Source organism: Panthera tigris, chromosome D1 (assembly GCF_018350195.1).
Source record: "Panthera tigris isolate Pti1 chromosome D1, P.tigris_Pti1_mat1.1, whole genome shotgun sequence".
Lineage (NCBI taxonomy): Eukaryota > Metazoa > Chordata > Mammalia > Carnivora > Felidae > Panthera > Panthera tigris.
In genome coordinates, this window is record NC_056669.1 from 103775847 (window position 1) to 103793612 (window position 17766).

Consider the following 17766-nt stretch of genomic DNA (forward strand, 5'->3'; position numbering starts at 1 on the left):
AGGGCCTGAACACCATATACCCAGGCCCCTAGGGCTGGCTGATGTATTGTGAGGCTAATGGGACAGAATATTTGGCATTAAAACTCATCGGCTATGAGTTTACAACCCGACTGGCCTCTCCCAGATCTGTAACTGACTTACCCCAAGGACTTTGGGCTCCCCCTTCAAAAACTTCTCTGGCATCCTTTTCCACAGATGTGACTGGATAACAGGGGGTTGCTCCAGCTGGTACCCACCAGGACCAGCCTCTGATATGGTCCCTTCCATTCCTTGCATGGTTGCCATGGCGGCAGAAAAGGGGCTGCGGTAAGAAATGTAATTTAGGATGAGGTCCTGGAAATGACAGGATAACCTGGGGTCTACATTCCCTTCCTGCATTATACAGCTATTAGAACATCTTTACAAAATGTTGTTCTTTTTTTTTTAATGCTTATTTATTTATTTTACAAAGGACTTTTTTTTTAATGTTTTTTACATTTATTTTTGAGAGAGAGAGAGAGAGAGAAAACTCAAGTGGGGGAAGGGCAGAAAGAGAGGAGGACAGAGGATCCAAAGCGGGCCCTGCGCTGACAGGGAGAGCCCAAAGTGGGGCTCAAACTCACGATCTGTTAGATCATGACCTGAGCTGAAGTGGGACGCTTAACCGACTGAGCCACCCAGGTACTCCAAATGCTTATTTATCTTTGAGAGAGAGAGAGACAGAGGCAGAGACACACTGCAAAGGGGGCAGAGGCAGAGGGAGAGGGAGACACAGAATCTGAAGCAGGCTCCAGGCTCTGAGCTGCCAGCACAGAGCCCAGCGCAGGGCTTGAACTCATGAACCACAAGATCATGACCTGAGCCAAAAATCGGATGCTTAACCAACTATGTCACCCAGGCGTCCTTGCAAAATGTAGCTCTTGCAAGAGCCAGCCAGGAAAGAGGAACAAGAAGCACCTTAAGGACAGAAACAGAGAGAGAGAGAGAGAGAGAGAGAGAGAGAGAGAGAGAGAGAGAGAAGAGAGAGAGAAATGCCATGTGTCATCAAGATACCAGAAAGCACTGAAGAGAGGGAAATCCAGAGAGAACTGAAGTGAATACGCGGGCCCCTCAAATACATGGAGTCCGCACTTATTATCTCTGTCCCTGTTATTGTATATCCCCTTGATGTCAGCCATTTCTCCTTCAAAAGGTAAATTTTATGATAGGAATAAACTGTGTTCCTGTGTATTGTAAAATCTCCTTTTTTGACTCAGAGCACAGTTACGTTCTCTGAGCTGGAAACTTTCTCCAGGTTCATCTTTACTAAATATGATTTATTTAATCTTGGATCCTACTTTATAAACTCTGGACTTTGCGGAGAGAATTTACAATCCCAAATCACAGCCTTGGCACTGAGAATTTAAATCTCTTGCCCCCATTAAAATGTTTTAAATCCTGATTTGCTAATGCATAGCAAGGGCACATAAAATTATTTTTCTGAGACTCAGAGCACAAACATAACACTCTTATGCTGCTTCCTCTCCTCAATAAAGTAATCCCAGTCAGATTATGTGGCAATACATTTAAACCACCTGAATACTTTATTCATTTGCATCCGTATTCAGATGTCGCATGGCTCACATCCATAAATTTTGAGGGAAGTGAAACTTAAGTCTTTGCAAAGCCACCATCAATTTTGATACCATTTATGCTTCCCTGAAGCTCCATAAAAGTCTCAAGTTTGGACATGTGTGCTCTTTCATTTGTAGCACAAAGTCAAAGAGTGAACATTTTCTCTGGAAAGCATTATTAACCTTATTTACACATGCTAGGCCAAAGGAAATACATTATTAGTGATCTAGCAAAAAACCTGGTGGAAATAAGAAAAACAAACGAGTTCATTTCAGAAACAGGGGAAAAAAAGTCCAAATGAAAATAAAGATTAATCACTTAAAACATTAAGTTAGTTTTAGTGACATATGTTCAAAGTCTGGAAAGCAGTAAAATGAACAATACAAAAGAGTAAATCAGAAAATAGTAAGCAAAGTAAAAACCTTAAAAATAAGATGACAGAAACAAATAATTAATTAACTCATAAGGAATACGTAATATGAAGGAGAATAAAACAGAGGATATAACCCAAAAGTCATTGTTTCTTCTTCTGTTCTAGAAGATTTCCAAAAGTACTACAGAGAAAGAAAATCAGAACTCCATTTTGAAACTGGGACACAACTAAAATGATCATAACTCAGACGAAGTAATTGTCAAAAACAGTGAAGGTTGCACGAGGATGAGTTTGGGGCAAATGCAGAAAGAATATCAAAGCAGGAAGACACCACGCCTCGGATTTCAGAGTACACTTCTCAAAGACAAGAAGCCCGCTGAGGTATAAAACACACACTCTTGTTTAGCATCCTGAGAATGAATGCCACCTGCGGACAGCTGCAGCTTCCCTGGGCAAGCATAGTGCTGAGAAGTCAAAGTTGGGAACACCAGAGAAAACACATCAAAAGGCCACTTTTGTAGACAGCCATCGGTGTCTGAATAATTCTTATACAGGAGTCCTCAAAGAAGGAAGCAAGTATTCTTGATGGAAATCTCCAAGAAATCCTACAGATTAGATTCATCTGAGTGTATCATCAGAATCAAAGACCCGCCAAGTGCACAAAGACCAAGAGATTTTGCTGAGGAGAAACACCAAGTGCCTCAGATATTATGATAGTCGGATACAGAAGATGTAATAACTATGGATGAAATAGTCAAATAAGAACAGAGTCACAAAAATGAGAAAGCACAGATAAAGTGCAAAAGTGATGTGACAAATTCAAATGGGAAGAAAACAATGTTGATGTTAAACAAAACAAAACAAAACAAAACCAACTTGGTAAATGTGTTACACAGCAATGGACCACTGAAAACAGAAGAAGTGAACTAGAAGATAAATCTGGAAAAATGACCCAGGAGCCACAGAGACAAGGAAATGGCCATAATAGAAGAGATGTGAAAGATTAGAGGTACAGAATTACAAGGATGTTGCACGATACGAGAAGGAATGGTTAACAAAGAAACTGGTAAACATGCATGGACACACATTGTTTGTACAAAAATAAGAACTACAATACCTAACTCATTAGGTTAAACAAAGGACAAAATATAAAATACTGGACCCCCCAAAAAATCAAAACTTGGGACTGGCATGATGACAATTGGTCTTCTAACATCCTTGTTTTATTTGGGTGATGGGTGAAGATAGTAACTTTAGATTTCAAGTAAGGGTAAAAAAATCAAGAGTTACCAATAAAGATAAGAAGTGGGTTGTGTAATTTTTTCAATAAAGAATGGAAAATATTATGACAAAAGTGAATGATAAAAGATAAATGTGCTCTAATCAGCTAAAAAGGCAAGAAGGGAGATAAAATAAACAAATATAAACAAGACCAACAGAAAGCAAAAATATGGTAGAGGGACAATTGCCTCCAGAATTTCCCATTGAGGACATCTGAAAACCTACTCTTCTCTAAAAGCACTGAGATCCCCCTGGAAAAATGTTGAAAATCAACTTTTTCAGAACTCTAGACATTGAACAAGATCTTGCGACAATCTAAAAAGCATTTATCCAAGGAGAGTGGTTGAAATTTTGGTTAGCATATTGAACTCTGTCATTTTTCCTTTGTGGTAAAATATTCACAGGATATAATTTGCCATTTAAACCAGTTTTAAGTGTATAGTAGCTTTTTTTTTTTTTTTAACGTTTTTTATTTATTTTTGGGACAGAGAGAGACAGAGCATGAACGGGGGAGGGGCAGAGAGAGAGGGAGACACAGAATCGGAAACAGGCTCCAGGCTCCGAGCCATCAGCCCAGAGCCTGACGCGGGGCTCGAACTCACGGACCGCGAGATCGTGACCTGGCTGAAGTCGGACGCTTAACCGACTGCGCCACCCAGGCGCCCCAGTGTATAGTAGCTTTAAGTGCACTCACAGGATTGTGCAAGAATTATCACCATCCATCGCCAGAACTCTTTCTACTTGAAGCTGAAACTCTGTACCTACTAAACTCCCTGTGTCCACCTATCCCCAGCCCCTGGCAAAGATTACTCTACTTCCTGTGTCTAAGAACTGAATTATTGTAAAAATCTCATTTAAGTGGAATCATGCAACGTTGTTCTTTTGTTACTGGCTTGTTTCACCTAACAAGATGTCTTGGTCTCACCTATGTTGCAGCCATGCGTCAAAATTTGTTTTCTTTTTAAGGCTGAATAATATTCCATTGTATGTGTAAACCACACTTTCTTTATCTGAGTATTGCGTTGGTTCTATTCAATACTTACATCTTAGCAGTACTAAGTCTTCCAGTCCATGAACATGGAATGTCTTTCCATTTATTTGTGTTATCTTCGATTTCCTTTAGCAATATTTGATAGTTTTCAGTGTTGCATGTCTCATCTCCTTGGTTAAGTTTAAGCTTAAATCTTTTATTATTTCAATGCTTTAATAAACTGAATTTTTTTCTAACTTCCTTTTCATATTGTCCATGGTTAGTGTATAGAAATGCAGTTGATTTTTGTGTGTTGATTCTGTGTCCTGCAACTTTCCTGAATTTATTAGTTCTAACAGTTGTGTGTGTGTGTGTGTGTGTGTGTGTGTGTGTGTGTGTGTGTGTGTGATTGTTAGGGTTTTCTACATATAAAAACATGTCATCTGTGAAGAGAGATCATTTCACTTCTTCCTTTCCAATTTGGATGCCTTTTATTTCTTTATCTTGCCGAATTGCTCTGACCGGGACTTCAATTTCTATGCTGAATAAAAGTGGCAAAAGCAGGCATCCTTGCCTTGTTCCTGATCTTAGAGGAAAAGGTTTCATTCTTTTACCATTGAGTATCATGTTGGCTGTGGATTTTTTATATCTGGCTTTTATTATGTTGAGGTAGTTTCCTTCTATTTCTAGCTTTCTGAATTTTTTTTATCATGAAAGGATGCTGAACTTTGTCAAATGCTTTTTCTGCATCAATTGAGATGATCACATGTGATTATTTATATCATTTTGTTAATGTGGCATATTAATTGATCCATTCTTATATGTTGGACTATCCTTACATACTAGGTGTAAGTCTGACCTGGTCATGGTATATAATCCTTTTAATATGCTGTTGAATTTGGTTAGTTCTTTGTTGAGGATATCTGTATCAATAATTATAAGGGATAGGGATCTGCAGTTTTCTTGTCATGTCTTTATCTGGCTTTGGTATCAGGATATTTCTGACCTTGTGGATTGACTTACAGGGTGTTCCCTCCTCTTGAATGTTTTGGAAAAGTTTGATAAGGATCGGTATTAATTGTTCTTTAAATGTTTAGCAGATTTTACCAGTGAAGCTATCTGGTCCTTGGCTTTTCTTTGTTGAGAGGTTTTCAATGATTCATTCAATCTTCTTTCTAGTAATAGATCTCTTCAGATTTTCTGTTTCTTTATGAGTAAGTCTAGATAGACTGTGTGTTTCCAGGAATTTATCCATTTCATTTAGGCTATCCGAGTTTTGGGGAACCAATTGTTCATTGTACTCTCTTACAATCCTTTTATTATTTCTATAAAATTGGTAGTAATGTCCTCTTTCATTTATAACTTTAGTTATTTGCCTCATCTTTTTGTTTTAGTTACTGTAGCTAAAAGTTTGTCAATTTTGTTGATCTTTTCACAAAACCAACTCTTGGTTTCATTGATTCTATTGTTTTGTTTTGTTTTGTTTTGTTTAGCTTTGTCATGTTTTAACTTTTCCTTTTCCCATTATCCGCTCACAACTGTGTTGCCCTGAAAATTAAAAGTCTTAGAACCATGGCAGCTATAGAAACCAGTCACTTAAGATCCTGTGGATGAGCTAGAACAAAATTGGAAATCCTTAAAAAGCCCCATCTCCAGAGAACTGTCACTGTTTGACCTGTTTGGAAGACATCTGGAAAAGCTCCACTTAAAGATCTTATCTTTACTTGAGTGACTCAAGGCTCATTCAGTTACAGAAGCCCTAGCCTCAAGGTGTTTGTTAAAAGCAATCATCAGAAATAGTTTAATTCACAGCTTCTTGAGGCAGTGATACAGTTGGAATAAAGAAAAATCTGGTTAAAAAAATAATTAAAGGAAATAAACAGGAATGATATTTTTGCAGGGATCTTTGAAAAATTCCTAATAAATCCCTGGGAATCTAGAAGGCCATGCACATACGTATGTTGTATGTGTGCCCAGAAAAGACCTGAGGATTCCCTAATTCCTCAACTAAGACTTATTTTGAGGCTCTGTGCAAACAAGAAGGAAAGGCTAAGTTAGAGTTATAAATTAGTGGAGCATTAAAATTGCCCAGTGTGTGCACACGCAGAAATAAGTGACATATAGAATTAAAAAACAATAGAAGAGATTAACCAAATTAAGAATTGGTTCTTTGAAAACATAAACAAAATTGACAAACCCTTAGCTAGACTAATCAAGGAAAAAAGAGAAAAACCCAAATCAACAAAATTATGAATGAAAAAGGAGACATTATAACTGATACTGCAGAAATTCAAAGGATCATAAGAGGCTTCTACACCGACAAACTGAACAACCTAGAAGACATGATAAAATTCTTGGAAACCTACAACTTACCAAGACTGAATCAGGAAGAAATAGAAAATCTGAATAGACCAGCTACTAGTAAGGAAATACAATCACTAATAAAAAAAAAAATCTCCGACAAAGAAAAGCCCAGCGCCAAATGGCTTCTCTGGTAAATTTTACCAAAAATTCAATTAACACCAATTCTCCTCAAACTCTGTCAAAAAATCAAAAAGGGGGAAACCTCCCAACTTCATTTTATGAGGCCAGCATTAGTCTGATCCCCAAACCAGAAAAAGACACTACCAGTGAAGAAACCAGGGACCAATATCCCTGAATGATCCACAATTTCTCATTAAAATACGAGGAAACCGCATTCAGCATTGAAAGCATTGAAAAGCATTATTCACCATGATCGAGTGGAATTTATTCTTGAGATGCAAGGATGGTTCAACAGATGCAAATCAATCAGTGATACATCATAGTAACAGAATGAAGGAAAAGAATCACGTTCATCTCAATAAGATACAGAAACAACATTTGACAAAATTCAACATCCATTCACGATAAAAACTGTTAACATAATAGGCATAGAAGGAACATATCTCAACCTAATAAAGGCCATATGTAACAAGTCTATAGCTAACAACATATTCAAAGATGAAAGGTTGAAGGCTTTTCTTTTAAGATCAGGGACAAGACAAAGTTGCCCATTTTCACCACTTTTATTCAACATGGTACTAGAGGTTCTAGCTGGAGCAATCAGGAAAGAAACAGAAATACAAGATACCAGAATTGGAAAGGAAGGAGTCAAATTGCCCCTATTTGCAGATGACATGATTTTATATATAGGAAATCTTAAAGATTCAACCAAAAAATCATTAGATATAATCAATGAATTTATATAGTTGCAGGATACAAAACTAATATATACAGAAATCAGTACTGTTTCTATAAACCAACCATGGAATTTATGAAGAAGAAATGAAAAAATTGATCACATTTACAATAGCATCTAACTAACTAGACTTAAAATAAAAATGTGACAAAAAAGACAATAGCATCAAAAACAACAAAATACTTATGAATAAATTTAACTAAGAAGATTAAAGATCCTTATGCTGAAAACTGCAAGACATTGATGAAGGAAATTAAAGACACATATAAGTGGAAAAGTATTCCATATTCATGGATTGGAAAAATTAATACTGTTAAAATGGCAACACTACCAAAAGCCATAGTGCATTCCCTATCACGAGGCTAATGGCATTTTTTTTTTTTTTTACAGAAGTGGAAAACTCCTAAAATTTATATGGAATCACAGAAAATTCTAACTAGCCAAAGGAAAACTGAAACAAAGAACAAAACAGAAGGGATCACACTTCTGATTTCACACTTCCGATTTCAAGCTATACTATAAAGCTATAGTAATCTGTCAGAAAAACAAACAGTCCAACAGAACAGAATTGAGAGCCCAGAAATAAACTCAAGCTTATATGGTCAACTACTATTGGACAAGGGAGCCAAGAATACTCAATGGAGAAAGGACAGTCTCTTCAACAAACGGTGCTGCGATAATGGACGTTTACATGTTAAAGAATTACACTGGACCTATATGTTACACCACTCACAAAAATTAACTCAAAATATATAAAGACCTCAATGTAAGACCTCAACCCATAAAACTTCGAAAAGGAAACACAGGAATAAAGCTCTTTGACATGGGTCTTGATAATGAACTTTTTGATATGACATCTAGGGCACAAGCAGCACAACAATGAACAAGTGGGACTACACTAAACCAAAAGCTTCTACATATCAAAAGAAATCATCAACAATGTGAAAAGACAACCTATAGAATGGGGAAAAATATTTGCAAACCAATATATCTGATACGGGGTTAATGTCCAAAATACGTAAAGAACTCATACAATTCGATTGAAAAAAAAAAATAACCCAGTTAAAAAATGGGCAAAGGATCTGCAAAGGCATTTCTCCAAAGAAAGGACACAAAAGGCCAATAGGTACATGCAAAGATGCTCAACATCACTAGTCATTAGGGAAAGGTAAATTGAAATCACAATGAGATATCACCTGACACTCGTTAGATGGCCATCATCGAAAAGACATGAGAACAAAGCTGGTGTGGATGTGGAGAAAAAGAAACCCTTGTGCACTGCTGGTGGAATGTAAATTGGTGCAGCCACTATGGAAAACAGTATGGAGGATCCTCAAAATATTAAAAAATAGAATGACCATATCATCCAGCAATTCCACTTTTCCTCCTCTGGGAATATATCCAAAGGAAACAAAAACACTAATTTGAAAAGGTATCTCTACCTTCATGTTCATGGCAGCATCACACACACACACACACACACACACACACACACACACACACACACTGGATTACTCAGCCTTAAAAAAAAAAAAAGGAAATCCTACCATTTGCAACAAAATAGATAGACCTTGAAGACATTATGCTAAGCGAAATATGTCAGAGACAAATTCTGTATGATCTCACTTACGTGTGGAATCTTATTTAAAAAAACAAAACAAAACAAAACAAAACAAAACAAAAAACCCCAAACTCACAGAAAGAGATCAGAATTGTGGTTACCAGAGACAAAGCGTGAGGGAGGGGAGAAATGGAGGAAGGTGGTAAAAAGATGCAAACTTCCAGCTAAAATGGCTACGTGAGTAGAGGAAAGGTGTTAAGAGAGTAAATTCTAAGAATCCTCATCACAAGGAGAAATTGTCTTTTTCCTTTTTCTTTTTTCTTTTTATTGTATCTATATGAGAAGATGGATGTGAGGTGAACCTCTTTTGGTAATCACTTCACAATATATAAATCAAACCATCATGCTGTCCTCCTTAAACTTATACAGTGATGTATGTCAATTATTTTTTAATAAAGCTGGAAAAAAGAAAACATGTCAGTTATTTCCTTCTTACATCAGAGAGGCCAAAAGTATTGTAAAGGTAACTACTGATAATTCTTCTTAGTCCAGCTGAATGGGTACTTTGGTGTACTTCTTTTTAATGCAAATAAACGTCTGCATTGATCTCTCAGACATACCTTCAGACTGAGGATTTAGGAAATGTAGATCGTGTCTTGTCTAACATCCGTGGTGGTTCTTCCTCTATATCTCATAAGACTGTGAGCTTCCCTGAGCAGACACTATATTAAAATAATGCTTTCAAATGACTCTAACGGTCTTTCCATCTTTCTGTAGTAACATACATCCTGGTTACTCGGGGCTGATGCTCTGGTCTTTCTAAAGAACTCTGCCTATAAATTTTGTATAACTGCCTACTATCTTCTTACCACAAAAATCCATGTGCTAATTACTTAGGGAAGGAAAATGCCCTAAGGACAAAGTGTGTTTACCCCAGGGGATTCAATTTCCCTATATTCAAATATGAAGGAAGCCCAAACAACAGAGAAATTTCAGGTAGGTAGTCTTTTCCTCCGGATTGGGGAAGATTCCAAACCACAGTCTCACCATATCATTTGTGACACACATTGGGCTATTGACAATTACAGCATCTTTCTGTTGTTGTTCCTGTTATAGGTGTGGAGAAACCTAACAAACTCCCCACTCTTCTACTGATACCAAATCTCCTTGTGGGTGAGCACGAACACCCGTCTCTTGTTTCCTAACATTTATCACCATTTTTCTCCTGGGTCATAACTGCCAAGGAGGGAACATGACAACGGAGGTCTGAAGGGGCCACCTCTCCTTCTTTGTCACACGTATAAAATAGAAGAGAGGTCCAAAAGGAGCCCTGAACTTGGACAGTTGGTTGGGGATGATAATGGGGTAGTAGAAACAGGAACCTGGGTAAGGAAAAAGTCTGGACTAGGAATCAAGACATCTGGGTTCCAGTCCTGAATCTTTTACTAACTAGTGTGACTCTGGATAAATCATTTCCCTTCTCTGGGTTTCACTGACCTCATCTGAGGAAAGTGCATTGGGCATAATTGCCTCCAGCTTCTTTCTGATCTCAGGGATGTCAAGAATCTACAAATACTCTTTCCTTAGCGGACTTCCTCGGTTTATGGCTTGGTGTCTCACAAACGGTGCCCAACAGGGTTGGGGAACTAGGTCAGGCCACAGCCTACCCCAGGGCTGGAGTGAAACTAGCCACCCACCTTTGCCTGACAGCATCTCCACCAAATTCTGCATGAGGCAGAGCTTTTCCGAAGCTGAATTATAAAAATGACGTCAGAGACAGAGAATAAAGACCAGGAAGAAGGGGCCTTGTCAAGAGTACATGAAATATCTAGTGAAAGGCATGAACTACTGCTTTCAGCTTCCTAAGAGCACAGGGATGGAGAGGTCAAAAGTAACTGTGAAACCACCTCATCTAGCATCAGCCTTTTGGAGCCTGTCCTTACCCCCACCCTCTGCAGCAAAAAAAATGCTCCTCAGCCCTGCCCCCCAAACACACATTTGAAGGCGCACTACATGCACCCCAACCCAGGATACCAGCTCGTGCTGTGAGAAGTGACCTGATCCTCTCTCATTCGGCTCCCAGGGATCCTAGAACCAGCCGATGAGAAAACCATCAGCCCCAGAGCCCAGGAAGGCAGGTGCCTACCTTTCTTCAAGACCGCAATATCTACAGCGTGTCTTATGAGTGCCGGAGACTCTGGGCAAGTGCCTTTAGTCCACACACAACGCTTGCACCCGCTACACACCTCAGTCGGGTCAAATCTGCATTCCTCTCCTGCAGGTTTTCTGAAGCCCAAAGGCAGTGCTGAGTATTTCTGAGATGCACAGCTGGTTCCTTTTTTTTTTTTTTCTCGGAAGCACTAACTGATTCAGTGTCCCTAAAATGGGTGTGGATGTCTTTTGTGAAATTTGCTGAACAAGCAGTGACTGCTTCATACGGTCTTTTATAGGAAAATAATAGCATGCGTGAAACTGTGTCTATAGTCTACAGTGTATTATTACTATCTTATAGCAGGGGAAATCAGTGCTTGATGATTGACTGTGGATCAGACTGCTCGAAGGTCTTTACATACACAAACTAATTTAATGGCATTTAAAACTCATTTCAAAAGCTCCTCTTCACAATTTCACACATTTTCACCTGTTCTCATCTCCCTAGAAAACTGCATGTTACCATTCTATACACAATTTAAATATATTATTTACATGAAAATCCAACATTAGGGATGAATGTCTGTAAGATGGCAACAAGTTCATTGCACAGCAATTAATAAGACACATTTCTAAATCGAAGAGGCATCCGATATCATAGAAAGAGCCTGGTATTTGACTAAGACAAAGCCGGTTCCAACCATTTATTCATGGCCTTATTATTTCTCTGAACATAAGACTCCTCATTTGCAATATGAACTCAATATTTTATATGGAGGAGAAAGCTAGTGGTGTTCAGTTCTTATTCATTAAACATTTTCTTAAAGAAAAATTACTTTGAGTCATCAGTGTGCTATGTACTGAAGATAAAATGGTGAAAAAAAGGGGTGCCTGGGTGGCTCAGTCGGTTAAGTGTCCAACTTCGGCTCAAGTCATGATCATGCGGTTGCTGAGTTCCAGCCCTGCGTCAGGCTCTGTACTGACAACTCCGAGCCTGGAACCTGCTTTGGATTCTGTGTCTCCCTCCCTCCCTCTCCCTCTCTCTCTCTCTCTCTCTCTCTCTCTGACCGTCTCCCATTCGTGCTCTGTCTCTCTTGCTCTTAAAAATAAATAAACATTAAAATTTTTTTTTAAATGGTGAAAAATGATAGACACAGTCCTGCCCCCGGGTAGCTTACAGACTACCAGGCATACAAACAAGTAAATACGCCACCATAATCCAGGATAACCAGTTCCCTGCAAAGTAGAGTAGAATAGTCTAAGAGAGCTAATAGAATTGGATTAATTAACCCAACTCTGGACATGCAGAAGAGACTTCCTGATGAATGAGCAGGAGAATAGAAGCAGAGTTAGGGGATGAAGGGCCTTCCAACACCATCAGTAAAATGAAGAAAAACCAAAGGGCAAGAGAGATCATGGGGCAGTCAAGAAACTGAAAAAGCTTCATAATCAGTGAAGAGCAGAACAGGAGCAGACAGTAAGAATAGTCAGATAACCCAGGGCTTTACATCACCTTCAGGACTTTGGAATTTATTCTAGTAATGAGAATTTATAAAGTCTTCGTGTTAACGAATGCAGTTAAATCTATATTTAAAATTGATGAGATATTTACTATGCATTAGGCCATATGCTTAAGATGTATGTCTACTCTGGTTTTCACGGAAGCTGAAATTGAACATCAGAGAGATGCATAGAATTGGTGCAGGTATGATTGAAATACAGTCCTGTCTAATTCAAAAGACTCTTGTTTGGAATCCGCTGGAGTTATCACTCTCCAAATGAAAAAAAAAAAAAAAAGAGTTTTTCAGAAATATTGTCCTGGGCACCATGTAGAGAAACAATAGGAAGAAATAATACTGAAGTCACGGAGGTAGACTCATGAAAGCTACAGTTATACATGGAACAGATGATAGTTACTTGAACCGCCACTGGGGCTAATGAAGTTGGAGAGAAGCAAATGCATTTGAAAGATGATTGGGGAGTAGAAATGGTCGTACTTGGTGGTAGGAAGGATGCGTGGGACAAAGATAAGGACAGGAAAGAACGACACTCAGATTCTGTTTTAGGGAGCTGAATGAGTGATAGGACCATTCACTAGGATAACAGACAAGGGCAGGGACAAAATTACAGGTACAAATAGTAAAATTTTGAGTGTGTATAGTTTGAACTTTGTCAAGACCTTCAAAGAGGGTTGGCAGTTAGGAGTTGGCTACCTGGAGGGAGCCAGGGAGTGAGAGCAGGCAGCTGTATCAGGCAGAAGGATGAAATCACCCAGGGTTATAGGTGCAGACAGAGAAGACCAAACCCTTTGAGGGAAGATAAAACCAGTATTAGCAGAAGTAGAAGTTCTCAGAGGATAGAAAAAGGGAGCTAGGAAGGTATTAGGAAAGCTAGGAAAATGTGCCATCACAGATGCCAGAGGCGACAGAGAGTTTCATGACTTCCAAAGAGGCTGGGATGCCAGACTGATGGCAAGGGTCAGTCTCCTCTCCCACTCCAGATTGCATGAAATGCCAAAAAAGTTAGAGACAGCAGTAGCTGGCAAGTGATTTTGAAGAATTATGGAAACACAGTGAGGAGTAGAAATGATTTGACAGAGAAGCATGCCTAGAATCTCTCTACCCCAAAGTAAGCACAGAAGAAAACTTCCATAGAAATAAGAGCAAACACGGAGTTCAAGTTCAGTGTCAGAAACTATAAATAACAGGGGGGTGGGGCCGAGCTTGGGGCAGTTGTTTAGGTCACTGATTTTTAAAATAATGTTGGAAAGATCTGGGTCAGTTGTCCCTTCCTCCCTCACCCAGGCACTGCACAGCAATGTGGTTTAGCCCCAAGGTTGAGAACTGTTTCCCAAGCAAAATTACAGTTCTGCTCCACGCAAATACACAGGATGGGAGAAGCAGAACAGAGACAGGAATAACTTCAAACCTCTAAAATAACAGGGGAAGAAGAGAAAGTAGGGAGGAGGGTCTTATGGAATTGGCGTGCACATGAAAGTCCTGACTATAATTATACCCTCTAGAGCTAGGATTCTGATGAAGGAGGCTCAGAGGGCACCTTGGTCTAGAGAAGCAGGGTGCTCTCCCACTTAAGTCACAATCTACCTGCACACATGACCAGGCTCAGGGCCTACTCCTCCCTCATGGTCATCAGATGTAGGCTGTGGTGAGCAGAATGTATATTCACTGACATGAAAAAAGCTATTACCAAGTTAAAGTGTGAATAGACACAGACAATTTAAGGAAATCAGTACCATAAAAGAGAGTAAATAGATTAAACACATGAACAAACAAAAAGTGGTTTTTATTTTTTTGGCAACTGCTCTGTATTCTCTTATCTCCTCTTTATTGTATTATTTTCTTTTTTTCAACGTTTTTTTTTTTTTTTTTTTAATTTTATTTTTGGGACAGAGAGAGACAGAGCATGAACGGGGGAGGGGCAGAGAGAGAGGGAGACACAGAATCGGAAACAGGCTCCAGGCTCCGAGCCATCAGCCCAGAGCCTGACGCGGGGCTCGAACTCACGGACCGCGAGATCGTGACCTGGCTGAAGTCGGACGCTTAACCGACTGCGCCACCCAGGCGCCCCTGTATTATTTTCAATATGAGTATTTTTTCAGTATTTTTTAAATTATTGTATTTCTCCCTTCCATTAGTCTGACAATTTTATAGTCTTTGACTATGTGTTTACTTATAACTCTAAAAATCACAGCATGTATATCTGATTTATCTAATTCCGGTAAGAATTAAAACTTTTACTTTTCTTCCAGGAAAGACAATAGTAAGACTGTACATTTAATTCCAAATATATGAGTAAACGTATTATGTGTAATAAGTGACAAAGGTTTCAAACCAAATAAAAAAGCCAAAACTTAATTACTTACTATTTTAAAGGTAAATCTTAATAAATACAACATAGTAAAAAGTAAAAGAATGAGAACAGATGTATCAGGCAAATCCTAAACCAAAGGCTTATTAATATCAGACAAATTTAACCTTATAAGTTATATATAGTATATAAATATATAGATATAATATTTATATCTATATAGTATAAATTATATAATCTATATAAATTATTATAGTCAAAATCTCCAGGAAGATGGAACAACTTTAAATGTGTATATACTTAAAAGCAGAACCTCTAAAAATATAAAGCAAAAATTGACAATCCACTGAATATTAGATGACATTTTAAATATACATAATCAAGAAAGGATATACAACCATAACATAGAAAGAACTCATGTAAGTATCAGCTAGAAAAGAGACAACCCAGCAGAAAATTGTTCAAGGGACTTGTCCAGGCATATCACACAAAGAGAATACCCAAATGGCTACAAAATATATGAAAACATGTTTAATTTCATTAGTAATCAATAAAATGAAAAGTAAAACCAGAGTTAGACGCCACTGGACATGCACCAGAATCAGCAAATGTCCTTGAATAAAAAGCATCCCAAATATCAGGCTCCCTTCTCTAAGTTTCCTTATTATTTCCAGTCATTAATGAAAAGTCCCCAGAGATGATGAGCCACCCTTGGCTCTATAAATTCCTCCACCTATCTCTCCTCCTGTTCTTCAATTCCTGCCACTGGTGAAGCCCAACCAGATGGCAGAGGTCACCTCGACTACGACCACTTGGTTCCAAGATGGATTATTCTGGTATTTCCAAAAGTGTTTCAGCTGAAAACTAGTCTCTTGAGATACTTTGAAGGGTAAAATAGGAACGGGCAGATTCCATGGATCATTAAGGTTAGAAGGTGCAGAAACTTCACTACCTTCTGGAAGGACACAATGAACAGTAACTCTAAGAAGTCCTACAAAATATTAACACTCAAAAAAGCAAGGACAAAAAAACGTATTATCTAAGAAACATCTGGACACAAAAGGCCACCTCAGAGTTGCTTTGAATTATTAAAGGATATAATCCAGCAAAAAGCTAGTATGAAATAATAAAACAACATGAAATAGCATTGAACATATAAAGCAATAAGACATTGAAGCGTAAGTGCTTTTTCATGTAAAATATAACATATACAACAACTGGAACTCAAGAACTGCATGATCCCAACTTAAGAAATAGAAGGAGTGAGTATAGGTATCCTAATACACCATTTGCAATTATGGAGGGGAACTTCTCTTTCTTTCTTTCTTTTTTTTTTAAGTTTTATTTATTTATTTACTTAGAGAGAGAGAGAGAGAGAGAGAGAGAGCGCGCGCGCACAAGTGGGGGAGGGGCAGAGAGAGGGGGAGAGAGAGAGAATCCTAAGCAGGCTCCACAGTGTCACTATAGAGCGCGATGTGGGGCTTGAACTCATGAACCTCGAGGTCATGACCTTAACCAAAGTTGGATGCTTAACTGACTGAGCACCCAGGAGCCCCATGGAGGGGTATTTCTAAGAGGAGAAAATCTGGATATGTTTTCAGAAAAATTAGAAAATGATGCTGGTCAAGTCATAGCCACATGTCCACTCTTTTCCATTCCTTGAACATCTAGTTCATAGACCTACAACTATCAAAAGCTTTATTCATCATTAATCTATCTCTTCTTTTTAAAAATATGCACATCTAATATAATGTAACTATCCCCCAGAGAAACAAAAATGCCTTTTTCCCTCCCCAAGGGGAGATAAAGCATAGACAGATTCATCATTGCATGTAGTCTCATTATTCTTACCCAATGGTAAATTTCAACACCTTAACACATTCCACATATCACAGACGGGGAAAGGAAGACAAAACCGAAGACAACATGAAAACAATAGGAGGCAGATTGTGATTTTTCCTATTGGCCCTGGATTTATTTGAAACAAAAATCAGAAAATAACAAGTACCTCCAAATTAAAGACAGCTTTGGGTCCATTTCTCCAGAACTTAAAAAAGTTAGCAAAACTACTTAATGACCATCATACCCAACAACCCTTTTCAGAAAATCCTAGAGATTCATCATCAAGAAGGATTTTTGAAGGGAATTTAAAGGAGTGTAGAAGTTTTTGGCATGTCTCACATTAGCCCTCACAAAAAGACAAGTGCGTGGTCAGCGAGGGAACTCTCTGAAAGTTTTGGAGGAAGGGGTTGTCAGAAGGCAAGTGCAGAATTTTACTTACTGAGGTTCAGAAAACCGTAAGTCAGCCTCAAGCTGCCACCAGAGCAGAGCATAAGCAAGGTCGTGTGTTAACTGGCACATGACCATTTGAGTTGCAATAGCTTAGAGATTCTTGCCTAACTTGGCCCGGAAGATGTCTGAAGACAGGACAGTGACACATTGCTGCCTATGGCAGAGGGAGCTAAAGAGTGGGGCAAACTACATTGGGATGCGTGGAATTCATATGGGCCAAGAGGTTGCTGTAGGAGGTGGCCAGGTTAGTGTTATTAAAAAAATAATCATGGAAATAAATTCACATGGCAATTTTGAGAATCAAATTATCCTTAAAGGAAGAGAAAGGGCCAGAGTACTAGGAATCATGAGTGTAGAGTCTGGAATCACACAGAGCTAGGTTTGAATCCCATTCCTTGTGTGAGCTGGGGCTAATAAACTCTCTGAACTTCAGTTTTTTCATCTGTAAAATGTAGATAATATGTCATACGACTCTTAAGCAGATTATCTTAGATAAT

At 38.5% G+C, this 17766-nt stretch overlaps 1 protein-coding gene across 1 annotated transcript in view; it reads right to left on the reverse strand.

Moving 5' to 3' along the window:
* LOC102963138 (membrane-spanning 4-domains subfamily A member 4A-like) overlaps window positions 1-17766 on the reverse strand; it is a 75051-nt gene that overhangs the window by 12034 nt on the left and 45251 nt on the right. Inside the window, exon 3 of the mRNA XM_042958558.1 lies at window positions 142-301. Within this exon, the coding sequence (XP_042814492.1) occupies window positions 142-301 (160 nt within the window). The remainder of the gene's footprint in view (window positions 1-141; window positions 302-17766) is intronic.